Source organism: Temnothorax americanus, unplaced genomic scaffold, assembly GCF_048541705.1.
Source record: "Temnothorax americanus isolate GAGA-0224 unplaced genomic scaffold, ASM4854170v1 Scaffold11, whole genome shotgun sequence".
NCBI lineage: Eukaryota > Metazoa > Arthropoda > Insecta > Hymenoptera > Formicidae > Temnothorax > Temnothorax americanus.
In genome coordinates this window covers 1453543-1468927 of record NW_027509242.1, presented here as the reverse complement: position 1 = coordinate 1468927, position 15385 = coordinate 1453543, and the positions used below count along the sequence as shown (strand labels likewise).

Sequence of the window (15385 nt, the reverse complement as noted above, 5' to 3'; positions counted from 1 at the left end):
TTGAACAAAGATATTCCTCGTTGAATATATATATATTTATAAAGTTGTCCGCGCGTTCCTCGAGATCCTTTTGTTTGTAGATTTGTACCATGCAGGCAACAATATGTTTGCATATACGCGTCGATATTAGATCGTGAAATAGACTCTATCATACAAATAAAGCTTATGAAGCAAGTAGCCGGTAGTGCTATGTCATCGTACTCATTATTATCTACACAGTATTCGCCTGGAAGCACTGGCGCGAAAGAGGAGGTGAGATAATTCGTCGTGTGGCATCGGGCCATCGGACGTCCTGCCGTGCGAAACCCTCATTTGTCAACGCGGAGGATATTAAAGCCGCATTGAATGCCCCGCAGGATCTTTACAAATCGGTTCTTCATCGACCATAGGCAACAATGTGCATATTTTTGCTGTGTAGCGGTGTAGTATTATCGAAACCGATCGATTTTCCCGTAGCGTATATAAACTACCGTTAAACGTTCCCGAGTCTTTTCACGGCTCAGGTATTCGGATTACGCGTTCTCGAAACAGTAAAACTTATTCGATTAACAATATATCCCAGATATATTTCAGATAATATAAAACCCATTTTTGTTTCGAAATCCTCGATAATGTATTTATTTATTTCAACGCTCCACTTTCTCTTACACTGTTTGTGTTTAAAGTAAAATTAGAATTAAAATATTAAAAGTGTCTTTTTTATTATATAGTTAAGTAACTCGTGTGCAATTAATTTAATTTTATGTGCGTGTGTTATATCATAATTATCGTTTATATTCATAAAATTATGCAACTACACATTAATTGTTATATTTATTAGAAGGGCATTAGGGAACGAAGTAAACGATTTATTTTACGCTCCTTTACGTTTAAAAATGTCTCGTTAAACTCTTTATATTTTATGAACGTGCTTTGAATGTGAGAGAAAAAAAGTCTATTGGAAACATTTTCCGCGCATTTATTTTTAATGTTTAAAAATATCCTAGAAGTGTCGTTGTAGTAATAGATAGCTTAAAAGAGAAACACGGTGTAAACGACGATGATGGTTCCAGCTAAAAAAGGACTGGTCGTTTGAAACGAGGAATGTGTGATATTTCAATATATTCTATTATTTTGTATTAAAAGCGTATACGTGGTCCGATAATACTCCTATACAGTCACACTTAATTAAATAAATCCTGAATTAGAATCATCCCACATTCGGTACAGATTGAAACTTCATCTTTCTCGTTTGCGACACATATTCCAATTCCAATATGATCAACTCGTTCTCGCCTATGCGAAGATACGGAGCTGGAACATACAGGGTTATTTGCGGGCCTGTCAAAGGCCAGTACCTCCCGAGATTGTGACCGTTCACGAAGGCTACTCCTTTTCCCCAGCCGCTGGTATCCAGAAACGTGTCTAACGGTTGCTCGGAGATCGTGAATCGTCCACGCAGAAATACCGGACCGTTGTACAGAGTGCCACTCTCAATGTGTATAGTTGCCATGTTCGGAGTCCGGAGAGAGGATACGTCGGAAAACGTGTACCCCGTCATATTCCAGGTGGTCAACTTAGTGCCGCTGAGAGTCACGTTCGATATCCCCTGATGAGAGAAAGCAAATAATCGCGGAATGTTTAACGCTAAAACGTCCACGCGTTTGCCCACGTTCGTTGAATTAGCGCAAATTGTTATATTTTGCACAAATAATAAATAATTAATAAAAATTGTTACTATGGTTTTGTTCGCGTATTATTCAATTTCAATACTTTTCCGATACCTTGAAGTCGTGAATGTCATTGCCGAAATTCAAGCGACCTTGATTCTCCACCAGTAGACCCAAGTGGCGACCATAAGGGTTCTCCAGTGGTAGAGTAAATATTTTATCCATGCGACTCAGAGTGCCGCACAGTCGATCATCCACGTAAACCAGCGCCCTGTCCTTCGTCGTTGCTCGCAGGATGGCCGGGTCTGAGAAGGGAGACGGCAATTCCGTCTCGTAAAGAACAAATCCTTGATTCACCGAGAGAGCCTCGAAAGTTTTAGGCTGGTGTCCAGTCGTCCGGATCACCGCGAATGGAGACTGACTGTCGAGCAACTTCTGTACCGGTTCCAATAACACTGGACCATAATTACCTTTCGGAGATGCAGTTGGGAGAGACATATTTGGCAACGGCAAATACTGTAATTTCAAAGAGCACGTGAATCGACTTATAAAATAGATATTTGTTATGCGTTTCCGGTAACCAATAAAAAGTAATCTTTTTTATAAAATTTGAAATAACGAACAAAGAATGTGATAGTATATTATCACAAAGAAAATCACGTACGAGACCGATAACGTCCCTTATAGCAAAGTATTTATCTGTCGGATCTCCGGCTTCGGTCAAAGGAGCATCGTAATCGTACGAAGTCAATTGTGGACTGTACACGTTTGCCCCACCATTAGCTCCTGTGATGGAATAATAATCGTTGAGTAAAGTACATTTGCTGATATAATTTCATCATATGCACCGATAAAATGTGTTATTTTTATCAGAATTTTATTTGCTGCAATTCATGAAATTAATAAAAAGTTTACTAACCAGAAGTGAAACCGAAGTTTGTACCTCCATAAAACATGTAAAAGTTAACGGAAGCACCTACAGCAAGTATTTCTCTCAACGTTTTTGTAACAGCTTTTGTTTTTACTCTCTGAAAGATATCTCCCCAATGCGTTAACCAACCTGGATAGAATTCAGAATTCACCAACGGGCCCTACGCATCAATTTTCAAATTTGATCAAACATTTTAATTTTAATTAATTAATTAGTGATTTCTTAAACAGTAATATCACTTACTCTTGGCTGATAAAGGCGCATAATCTGAAAGCTATTAGTCACATTGCTGGCCGTTCCAAAATCGACGGTGGCATATGCACCAGGTACGAATCCGCATCGAAGTAAAGACGCGGAGTTACCGTCGGTTGTATACAAAAGAGCCTTATTGCCGATTTTTCTGACAAAAACTTCTTTTAACATGTCCGTGTACTCGGTGTCGCAAGCATTGTAACTTCCGTATTCGTTTTCTATCTATTATTGTAATTCAATTTAGAGCAACAGTATTAAAATAATAGTAATAAAGTTGATAATTGCCACGTGAAGATAAAAATATTAAAAAGCATATCTGTGATAAATTTTTTCAACTTCTTCAAATCTGCTTCAATAATTGTCAACTGTATTGTTGTTTATCAATTGTTATTGTCTTGTCATTGATGTTTATCAGCTCAGAGTGATATAACATCAATGACAAGGTAACATCATAAAGCGATAATGTCTAGAGCGATATTAATTATTACTTATCTCGAAAACGTAATAAATATTTTAACATAAACATAATGTTACACATAAGTTACATAATCATAATATTTCTTAATCTCGTAAATAGGTGTTACCTGAACCATAATTACTGGTCCCCCATTACCCCTTAAAAGTGGTTCTACTTTATCCAGCACTTGATTTAGATACAATGTAGCATATCTCACGAAATCTGTAGAAGCAGATAAATTTTTAAATGATAAAATTGGATTCTACAATTGGCTGTAGTAATATCAATTTTATCAATATATTTTAATATATTTTGCATCATTAATATATCAATTTGAAATATGAAAAATGGTAAAAGAGAAAGAATTAATTATTATGGAAAATAAACAGATTTTTACAAAATAAATCACTTTTACTTCGCCAGTCAAATAATAAACAACAATGGAAATATTAATCGACGCTATAATACTGGCCATTATAATCGCCAAGACGATACGACCACGATTTGATTCGATTATCGTCAAGACGTTCTTTTAAACAATATAAATTGATGTAATCTTTGATACTTGTATATAAGCATTTCATTTAAATAATTAAAAAAACGATTCTCATCTCTTATCATAAAAGTAGCGGATTGTTATCAGTTGACATCTCATTTTTATATCGAGCAATTTGTGCGGAAATAAAATACATTTAATTTAACAAATATCATATATAATAAAACAGCATATATTATACCCAAAATCATAATAAGAGCAATAATATATAAATTTTCTATTTCTTCACAAATTTATTGCCACATAAAAAATCGCAAACGTTTTTCAAAGCCCGAAGCATGTTTTTATATGATAATCCAGTAAAACGAATTATAGCTTACCTGCATCTTTTGTACGTAACTTTATATTCGGTACTTCACGAAGCAACCAATATGGTAAACCACCCTAAAGATATGTCAAGATTATTAAGATAGTAGAATAATATTTTTTGAATTTTACTATATATAATTAGAAAAAAAGTAAAAAGACGAATTTTTATGTTTTGCCTCAGATATGAAAGAACAGATTGCAAAAACAACTAGTTACGCCAATAATTTTATATACTAAGCAATTAATGTATATATTTATTTACCAAGTCTCTTTCCGCGCAAATATAAGGACCCGGTCGCAATAACACGAGTAAATCTTCCTCTTGTGCAATATTTAAGAAATTTACTAGATCTGCGTCGCCGGCCCAATTAAATTGACCTGGTTCTGGTTCGTGAAGACTCCATTCAACATAACTGTATATCGCGAGAGAACAGAGACAAATTTAATTATTCGTTGATTATTTCGCGACATTATTTTAAACTTCATAAACAGTTAAAAGATCTATTACATATTAATATTGATGTACTTAACTTTCTGACACAACAATGTAAATACTATCTTGTATTATCATATAAATTACAAAATGTGTAAATTACACGAGATTTAACTTACGTGGAGACAGCGTTAAGTCCCGCGGCTCGCATTTTCCTTAAACGATCTCTCCAGTATTGTCTAGGCGCTCGAAAATAATGAAAACTACCGGAAACATATCGGAAAGGTTTTCCATCCAATAAAAACTGATTGTTCTCGTAATCGACTTCGAAACCGTATCGCCATTCCGTATCCTGCAATCATTTGTTCTAAACTCTTGCTAACAATAAGTAAAATAATTTTATAAAAAGCGATGCAATCAATAGTTAAATTTCTAGAATACCGCTAGTTCAACCATTTTTACACATAATTTTACTATAATTTGTATTATATACTTCAGAGACATTTTGGGCTTATTTTTATACATTTTTTATTTCACGATTCAATTAATGTCATGCACTTTTATAATTTATGTAGAATATCATGTGGCATTCAAGTTATTGATACAGTCTTTTCTGTCATAAATGTATATAATTTTCGTTATGTTTTTTCGAGCCGGCTTTAGCGGAATTGTAATTGGAAGGTCATCATCTGAGGTCGGTTATTGTACGGCCAGTTGATTGTCAGTCTCTCTCTTCATCTTCTAACTTTGACCAGACGGTATCATTATCTCGACTCCGATAGGTTAATCGTAGAGATAAAGACGTTCTCACAGAAACATGCAAGTAACGCAACAGACATTCTGTAATATCTTTCTATCGCTTCTCGCAATGAGAACACGAATAAATACATAGATGTATGTACGTAATTTCATATGTAAATCTTCTTTTGTTTATCAAAAAATTACCATTTTGCGTATAATTTAAATACATGTTTAAACCTCATTAAAAAAATTTAATCAAAAATCCTTTTAGTTAAAAAAATCATGAAAAGATCATAAAGGTTTAGTACGCTTTAAATACAAATACACGTTCATTTATATGTCTATGTAAAAAATGAATTTAAATTCAAGTAACATTTCAGTTCCATTCAATCAGCGACTATATATGTGATACGAGGTCGAGGACAATTGTCAATCGGTCAGAATCAATCTTTATGACTTGCATTCAAATTTTATGACTTATACGCGAACGTACTTCATGTACGAATTGTGCATGAACCAATGTTGTATTTTATTTTATTAAATCAAATGTGGTATCCTATATTCAATACATTATTTTTACTTTCTAAACGGTATCGACAATTTTAAGAATTCCGATTGACATTTTGTTCTCGATTTAAAAAAGTAACCTGGAATAAAAAAGTAACCTGCCCCAAATCCTATTTATCTTTCAAAAAGTTAGAGAATTTCTCTACTTCAAAATTCTTTTTCTTTTTCTAAAACTGTTGCCATCGTTATTTCCGGTTAAGCAATCAGTATCAACTGACAGACTATATTTATCTGCTTTCATGCTACAGTTTTATCCGCTTTTAGCACATCTGTACATTTATGTGCCGTATATTTATATACGAACAAATTTAGATGAAATTATTTTAATTAGTTAATATCGTTGTTCCAATGTTTTTAATTTCAGGAAATTAAAATATATATATATATATGTAATGCAAAAATTTTAATTAAATAGAAAATGAAGAAAAGTCTATTATATATATTTCAAAGGAAACGTATAGTAGCGTACCGCAAAATTGTAGATTTGTAGATTTGTATATATATATATATATATATATATATATGTAGGTCTGGAAGTATGTTCCGGGACTTTTATTTTTGATATCGGTATATTCCGGGACATTTGGCAGTTTCCAGGACTGTCCTGGAAAAAATTGATGTCCTACGGCAATTTTCGGGACAGTTTTTTGAATCTGATTACATATATATGCGTTATATTCCAGGACTGTACATTTCAAAAAACGTAAACAGTCCCGGAACATACCTCTGGACCTACATATATATATATATATATATATATATATAGGTATATATTAAACATATAAAATATAAATAAAATTATATAATAGATAGCATTCAACATACGTTACTCGGTAAGTTTACTGTCTTCGATGTAGCGCTACCGAATGCCAAAGTTGTCACGAGCAGAGTTGTCAGTGACCACATTTTCGAATAAATCTTTTCGTCGTACTTCAGTTGTACTCTTCTATGCGCCTGTTAATTCACTATCCACGCTCGCGCGTCACTGACGATTTGACGGATTTGACGGCGTGTCTAAGATACGTCAGACAATTGACGTTTAAAGTTTATCATCGGAGAGATACGCGTTCTTCGATCACACTATTACTCAAGTATCGGTTCGATATCGTGCAAGTATATATGCATGCGTATACTTTCGAATTCGAAAAACGTCACCAAAACATTGTACTGAATTTTTAAGCAACGCACTTATTTCACACACAAATTTCAACTGAAAGTTTCTTGTACGGTTATACCCTTAAGATATATACTTGGCGATTATTTTGCAATAAAGTAGAAACTTCCTGAGCAGCACAAATAAGTTGGCCAACGGTTGGCCGCTGTAGAATCTATAGTGGCCAACCTAACCGTTGGCCAACTTGTTTGTGCTGCTCGGGTTCTTTCGTATATATCTCGACATATTTAAACTTATCGTTACAATTAACATGTATAACTTACATGTATGATTCTATTAAAAACAATCTAGATGATTATTTAAAATATCTGTCACACTTTTATTCACAAAAAATTAGTGCTTCAAAAGATATTACCTTTTAGCTTCTTAGGCCAAATTTCACCAACGTCGGTTTCGGTTAACTACAACCAGTGTAACCTTCGGTTAAACTCACTCTTCGTTTCTTTTTAAAAGGGCAGTTAGAAAGAAATGAAGAGTGAGTTTAACCGAAGGTTACGGTTAATCGACGTTGGTGAAATTGGCCCTTAACCGGTTATCTTACTTACAATAACGAATGACACAGATTACATACCAAAACTGAAAAACACGAGTGTGACTATAGTGAGGTACAGGTTACGGGAGTGTGAAGTGTGACTCGCGGTTGCTATATGAGCGCTACATTCAACTGTCGCGCATTTATATGTTATAATAAACGGTTATGTTAAAATACACTATAATAACTGTTTAAATTTAAAATTTGTGCTAAAAAATATTTTAATTCATTTTTTTCAAGTTTCTATATATATGACACTACTTTAATTCTATTTTTAAAACTATATTTATATTGAAAATTCTATCAAATGACATAGACAGAACGGAAGACGCTTATCTAGCGAGCGTTAACGTGCATTATCCCAACAAAATTAAATAGTCAACTCTGGCGAGCGCAGTAATGTGAAAAATCGTTTAAAAATGCAAGAAGTTAAATTTTCATCTCTAATAACTTTTTCAATTACTAACATTTTGAAAGATATATCCACAGTTATAGATTAAATCCTATACACATACATTTTACTTGTACAAATATTATCAAAGTTTAATATATGTGATTGATATAGAAATATATTGTTTAAAAAAAGAACACGCATAAAATAATTGAAACAGTTTTCTTGATATTAAATTTAGCGATTTGTATTTTATATATTAATTAACTTGCAAGAAATCACGCGCGTTTTATACAACTTAATTATCTCTTAAAACATTTATCTACAAATGTTTCAAGAAAGAATACAATTTTTTAAAACCTTATAGGCTTCAGCTTAAAAAAAAATTAAACATATTGAATGTATAATACTATATTAGACACAGTCGTATTTATCGTTTAAAGATAAACTGCGCTAAATGAAGCGTTGAAATACATTCTTGCGCCGCTATACGTCGCACATGTTAAATCGGAGATTTAACTCTAACTCAAATTTGTTATCATGTGCGATAACAAATTATTATCTGTTTTTACTTCAGTTGATGCAAAAACTTTAATATAAATTTTATATTTAAAATTTTAGTGAAAATGATTTATCATATCCCAAATATAATTATTCATGCATATATTAAATTTATATATTATAATATATATTGGATTTATACAAATAGATAAAGGATACAATTTTATGATATAGTTTTATTAATTTATTAATACAAATTTATTTTGTATTAAAAGCGTACGTGATCCAATAATACTCCTACAATCACACTTAATTAAATAAGTCCTGAATTAGATTCATCCCAGATTCGGTACGGCTTGGAACTTCATCTTTTTCGTTTGCGACACATATTCCAATTCCAATATGATCAACTCGTTCTCGCCTGTGCGAAGATACGGAGCTGGAACATACAGGGTTATTTGCGGGCCTGCCAATGGCCAGTATCTCCCGAGATTGTGACCGTTCACGAAGGCTACTCCTTTTCCCCAGCCGCTGGTATCCAGAAACGTGTCTAACGGTTGCTCGGAGATCGTGAATCGTCCACGCAGAAATACCGGACCGTTGTACAGAGTGCCACTCTCAATGTGTATAGTTGCCATGTTCGGAGTCCGGAGAGAGGATACGTCGGAAAACGTATACCCCGTCATATTCCAGGTGGTCAACTTAGTGCCGCTGAGAGTCACGTTTGATATCCCCTGAGATGCGAGAAAGCAAATAATCGCGAAATGTTTAACGCTAAAACGTCCACGCGTTTGTCCACGTTCGTTGAATTAGCGCAAATTGTTAAATTTTGCACAAGTAATAAATAATTAATAAAAATTGTTACTATACGGTTGTTCGCGTATTATTCTATTTTAACACTTTTCCGATACCTTAAACTCGTGAATGTCATTGCCGAAATTCAAGCGACCTTGATTCTCCACCAGTAGACCCAAGTGGCGACCATAAGGGTTCTCCAGTGGTAGAGTAAATATTTTATCCATGCGACTCAGAGTGCCGCACAGTCGATCATCCACGTAAACCAGCGCCCTGTCCTTCGTCGTTGCTCGCAGGATGGCCGGGTCTGAGAAGGGAGACGGCAATTCCGTTTCGTATAGGACAAATCCTTGATTCACCGAGAGAGCCTCGAAGGTTTTAGGCTGGTGTCCAGTCGTCCGGATCACCGCGAATGGAGACTGACTGTCGAGCAACTTCTGTACCGGTTCCAATAACACTGGACCATAATTACCTTTCGGAGATGCAGTTGGGAGAGACATATTTGGCAACGGCAAATACTGTAATTTCAAAGAACACGTGAATCGACTTATAAAATAAATATTTGTTATGCGTTTTCGGTAACCAATAAAAAGTAATCTTTTTTATAAATTTTGAAATAACGAACAAAGAATGTGATAGTGTATTATCACAAAGAAAATCACGTACGAGACCGATAACGTCCCTTATAGCAAAGTATTTATCTGTCGGATCTCCGGCTTCGGTCAAAGGAGCATCGTAATCGTACGAAGTCAATTGTGGATTGTACACGTTTCCCCCACCATTAGCTCCTGTGGTGAAATAATAATCGTTGAGTAAAGTACATTTGCTGATATAATTTCATTAACAGCACCGATAAAATGTGTTATTTTTATCAGAATTTTATTTGCTGCAATTCATGAAATTAATAAAAAGTTTACTAACCAGAAGTGAAACCGAAGTTTGTACCTCCATAAAACATGTAAAAGTCAATAGAAGCACCTACAGCAAGCATTTCTCTCAACGTTTTTGTAACAGCTTTTGTTTTTACTCTTTTGAAGGTGTCTCCCCAATGCGTAAACCAACCTGGATAGAATTCAGAATTCACCAATGGGCCCTACGCATCAATTTTCAAATTTGATCAAACATCTTAATTTTAATTAACTAAACGTCCATAGACGCGCGTTTCGCGCGTTCTATTTATCTTTAATATTTCACTGTTATTATATATATATATTACACTATTAACCGTGCTATTAATCACACAACTGTCAAAATATGCCATGACAGCCACTCATAAAGTAAGCAGAAAGAGAACCAATCGGCATCGCGGAAAAACGACAACTAATACTTTGATAGATTCGAGTATCAATGACATGCCCTTTCTAGAAGAGGATTAATTAGTGATTTCTTAAACAGTAATATCACTTACTCTTGGCTGATAAAGGCGCATAATCTGAAAGGTATTAGTCACATTGCTGATGCCCGATCCAAAATTGATGGTAGCATATGCACCAGGTATGACTCCGCATCGAAGTAAAGATGCGGATGCACCGTCGGCTGTATACAGAAGAGCCTTATTGCCAATTTTTCTGACGAAAACTTCTTTTAATATGTCCGTGTACTCTGTGTCGCAAGCCTTGTAACTTCCGTATTCGTTTTCTACCTATTAATGTGATTAAAATTAGGGCAACAGTATTAAAATGATAGTAATAAAGTTGGTAATTGACACGTAAAGATAAAAATATTAAAAAGCATATCTGTGATAATTTTTTCAACTTCTTCAAATCTGCTTTAATAATTGTCAACTGTATTGTTGTTTATCGATTGTTATTGGTTGCGTTCAGCGTTTATTTTGCAACTATTGGAAGTTTTTTTTAGCTCAGATTGGATTATTCCTCTAGATCTAAAAGAATAATCCAATCTGAACTCAGAAAACTTCCAACAGTTGCAAAATAAACATTCTGCTGAACGTGGCCATTGGCTTGTTATCAGCACAGGTGATAACATCATAAAGCGATAATGTCTGAAGCAATATTAATTATTACTTATCTCAAAAACGTAATTTTAAGAGATAAACATAATGTTATACATAATCATAATATTTCTTAATCTCGTAAATAGGTGTTACCTGAACCATAATTACTGGTCCCCCATTACCCCTTAAAAGTGGCTCTACTTTATCCAGTACTTGATTTAGATACAATGTAGCATATCTCACGAAATCTGTAGAAACAGATAAAATTTTAAATAATAAAATTGAATTCTACAATTGGCTGTAGTAATATCATTTTATCAATATATTTTAATATATTTTGCATCATTTTAATATATCAATTTGAAATATGAAAAATGGTAAAAAAAGAAGAATTAATTATTATGGAAATTAAAAAGATTCTTACAGAATAATTCATTTTTACTTCGCCAGTCAAATAATAACAACAATGGAAATATTAATCGATTCTACTAGCCATTACAATGGCCAAGAAAATATGACCACGATTTGGTTCGATTATCGTCAAGACGCTCTTTCAAACAATATAAATTGATGTAATCTTTGATACTTGTATATAAGCATTTCATTTAAATAATTAAAAAAAAGATTCTTATCTCTTATCATAAAAGTAGCAGATTGTTATCAGTTGACATCTCAATTTCATATCGAGCAATTTGTGCGAAAATAAAATACATTTAATTTAACAAATATCACATATTATAAAACGGCATATATTATACCCGAAATCATAATAAGAGCAATAATATACAAATTTTCTATTTCTTGACAAATTTATTGCCACATAAAAAATCGCAAACGTTTTTCAAAGCCCGAAGCATATTTTTATATGATAATCCAGTGAAACGAATTATAGCTTACCTGCATCTTTTGTGCGTAACTTTATATTCGGTACTTCACGAAGCAACCAATACGGTAAACCACCCTAAAAGTATGTTAGGATTATTAAGAGATAACAGAATAATATTTTAAAAATTTTACTATATATAATTAGAAAAAAAGTAAAGAGACGAATTTTTATGAAAGAACAGATTGCAAAAGACAACTTATGCCAGTAATTTTATACTAAGCAATTAATGTATATATTTATTTACCAAGTCTCTTTCCGCGCAAATATAAGGACCCGGTCGCAATAACACGAGCAAATCTTCCTCTTGTGCAATATTTAAGAAATTTACTAGATCTGCGTCGCCGGCCCAATTAAATTGACCTGGTTCTGGTTCGTGAAAGCTCCATTCAACATAACTGTATATCGCGAAGGAAAAGATAAACAAATTTAATTATTTGTTGATTATTTCGCGACATTATTTTAAACTTCATAAACAGTTAAAAGATCTACGTATCTTAAAAGATCTTACGTATTATGTCAATGTACTTAACTCCCTGACAACAATGTAAATATTATCTTGTATTATCATATAAATTACAAAATGTGTAAATTACACGAGATTTAACTTACGTGGAGACAGCGTTAAGTCCCGCGGCTCGCATTTTCCTTAAACGATCTCTCCAGTATTGTCTAGGCGCTCGAAAATAATGAAAACTACCGGAAACATATCGGAAGGGTTTTCCATCCAATAAAAACTGATTGTTCTCGTAATCGACTTCGAAACCGTATCGCCATTCTGTATCCTGCAATCATTTGTTCTGAATTCTTGCTAACAATAAGTAAAATAATTTTATAAAAAGCGATGCATTAATAGTTAAATTTCTAGCTAGAATATCGCTTAGTCCAATCATTTTTACACAATATTTTATTATATTTGTATTATATACTTAAGAGACATTTTAGGCTTATTTTTATACATTTTTTATTTCGCGATTCAATTAATGTCATGCATTTTTATAATTTATGTAAAATATCATGTGGCATTCAAGTTATTGATGCAGTCTTTTGTGTCATAAATGTTTATAATTTTTGTTATGTTTTTTCGAGCCGGCTTTAGCGGAATTGTAATTGGAAGCTATGGGTCATCATCTGAGGTCGGTTATGATACGGCCACAGTTGATTGTCAGTCTCTCTCTTCATCTTCTAACTTTGACCGGTATTATCCCGACTCCGATAGATTAATTATAGAGATAAATACGTTCTCACAGAAACATGTAAGTAACGCAACAGACATTTTGTAATATCTTTATATCGCTTCTCGCAATGAGAACACGAATAAATACATACATGTATGTACGTAATTTCATATGTAAATCTTCTTTTGTTTATCGAAACATACCATTTTGCATATAATTTAAATACATGTTTAAACCTCATTAAAAAAATTTAACCAAACAATCTTTTTAGTTAAGGTCATATAAAAATCATAAAGGTTTAGTACGCTTTAAATTTAAATACAAATACACGTTCATTTATATGTCTATGTAAAAAATGAATCTAAATTCAAGTAAGGGCCAGCGCCCTTACGAACATTGCCGTAGCGTCTTACGCCTTACGTGAGAATCTTGCGTTATGCGACACGCAAGCCAATCTTTTACGGCAACGCGCGAAGAAAAGCGCCACGTAACGTACGTAACATAAGACTATATACGTTACGTTTTTCTTTGTGGGTTGCCGTAAGATTATCTTGCGTGTCGTGTAACGCAAGATTCTCACGTAAGGCGTAAGACGCTACGGCAATGTTCGTGCGCTGGCCCTATAACATATCAGTTCCATTCAATCAGCGATGTCTATATCTGGAATACGAGGTCGAGGACAATTGTTAATCGGTCAGAATCAATCTTTATAACTTGCATTGAAATTTTATGATTTATATGCGAACGTACTTCATGTGTACGAACTGTGCATGAACCAACGTTGTATTTTATTATATTAAATCAAATGTGATATTCTATTCAATACATATTATTTTTACTTTTTTTAAACAGTATCGACAATTTTAAGAATTTTGATTGATATTTTGTTCTTAATTTAAAAAAGTCTGGGATAAAAAGTAACCTGCCAAATCCTATTTATCTTTCAAAAAGTTAGAGAATTTCTCTATTTCAAAATTCTTTCTCTTTTTCTAAAACTGTTGCCACCGTTATTTCCGGTTAAGCAATCAGTATTAATTGACAGACTATATTTATCTGCTTTCCTTTTACAGTTTTATCCGCTTTCGGCACATCTGTACATTTATGTAACGCATTTTTATATGCAAACAAATTTAGATAAAATTATTTTAATCAAAAATTTTAATTGACTAGAAAATGAAGGAAAGTCTATTATATATTTCAGAGGAAACGAATAATAGCGTACACCGCAAAATTGTAGATTTGTATATATATATATATATATATATATATATATTTAAATCTACAATATATATATATATATATATATATATATATATTGATCATATAAAATATAAAAAAATTATATAATAGATAGCATTCAACATACGTTACTCGGTAAGTTAACTGTCTTCGATATAGCGCTACCGAATGCCAAAGTTGTCACGAGCAGAGTTGTCAGTGACCACATTTTCAAATAAATTTTTTCGTCGTACTTCAGTTGCACTTTTCTATGCGCCTGTTAATTCACTATCCACGCTCGCGCGTCACTGACGATTTGACGGATTTGACGGTGTGCCTATATAATAAGCCGGTATCAGACGACGCGCATTGGAGATTAAGATTAAAGATTGAAAATTAAAGATCTTTAATTACACTAGCAACGCATTGAAGATTGAGGTTAAAGATTGAAGATTAAAGATTGTTCAGAGCATTCTGAGCTATCAGACTACGCATTGGAGATTAAGATTATACGAATTAAAGATTAAGTTTTGACCAATCAGAATGAAGTAGCCCAAGAGTGAAATTAGGGATTGAAAATTTTAGAGTTCAATATCTATTTTTTAAATGTTTAATAGCAATCTCAGCCAATAGCCGTCTGACTTTTAGTCACGTGATAGTTGCGCGGTGTTTCGCGATGTTTTCGTTCTCTAGACTACTTGGTGAGTTACCTTAGATCTTTTAACAATACCTATAGTAACAATGAAATTATTTTTATAGGTATGGATCTTTTAGTCTAAGTATGTTTTCAATTTTGTTTCTGAAATCTCCAATCATGAAACTCACCACGGTGGAACGGAGAACTTTTTAATTTTTTAATATTAT

The 15385-nt window shown here is 33.2% G+C and overlaps 2 protein-coding genes across 3 annotated transcripts; both read right to left on the bottom strand.

Annotated features, from left to right (window-relative positions):
* Nucleotides 1–942: 942 nt before the first annotated feature.
* LOC143906688 (beta-galactosidase-like) lies at nt 943–7210 on the bottom strand. 2 transcript variants are annotated; one of them, XM_077422945.1, is made up of 10 exons: nt 6721–7210; nt 4767–4939; nt 4417–4567; nt 4166–4229; nt 3417–3511; nt 2824–3054; nt 2569–2740; nt 2314–2435; nt 1764–2165; nt 943–1588 (listed from the first exon to the last, which is right to left on the bottom strand). In XM_077422945.1, the coding sequence occupies exons 1-10, from the start codon at nt 6799–6801 to the stop codon at nt 1190–1192; spliced, it is 1890 nt and encodes a 629-aa protein (XP_077279071.1). In that variant the 5' UTR covers nt 6802–7210; the 3' UTR covers nt 943–1189. The 2 variants fall into 2 exon arrangements, with proteins under 2 accessions (XP_077279071.1, XP_077279066.1); XM_077422940.1 differs by lacking the exon at nt 6721–7210 and adding an exon at nt 6365–6660.
* A 1511-nt stretch (nt 7211–8721) lies between these two features.
* LOC143906702 (beta-galactosidase-like) lies at nt 8722–14850 on the bottom strand. Its single transcript, XM_077422952.1, has 10 exons — nt 14670–14850; nt 12738–12910; nt 12373–12523; nt 12140–12203; nt 11396–11490; nt 10697–10930; nt 10210–10381; nt 9955–10076; nt 9405–9806; nt 8722–9227 (listed from the first exon to the last, which is right to left on the bottom strand). Exons 1-10 carry the CDS (start codon nt 14748–14750, stop codon nt 8829–8831), a joined length of 1893 nt encoding a protein of 630 aa, XP_077279078.1. The 5' UTR covers nt 14751–14850; the 3' UTR covers nt 8722–8828.
* Nucleotides 14851–15385: the final 535 nt, after the last annotated feature.

Coding starts and splice junctions, on each gene's coding strand:
- LOC143906688 (XM_077422940.1), bottom strand. CDS start 6,478: ATGTCCCGGAATATACCGATATCAAAAATAAAAGTCCCGGAACATACT. Junction 3,512..4,165: donor GTTACGTACAAAAGATGCAG/GTAAGCTATAAT, acceptor CTGCTTCTACAG/ATTTCGTGAGATATGCTACA. Junction 2,741..2,823: donor TGCGCCTTTATCAGCCAAGA/GTAAGTGATATT, acceptor ATTGATGCGTAG/GGCCCGTTGGTGAATTCTGA.
- LOC143906702 (XM_077422952.1), bottom strand. CDS start 14,750: ATGTGGTCACTGACAACTCTGCTCGTGACAACTTTGGCATTCGGTAGC. Junction 11,491..12,139: donor GTTACGCACAAAAGATGCAG/GTAAGCTATAAT, acceptor CTGTTTCTACAG/ATTTCGTGAGATATGCTACA. Junction 10,931..11,395: donor GACCAGTAATTATGGTTCAG/GTAACACCTATT, acceptor TCACATTAATAG/GTAGAAAACGAATACGGAAG.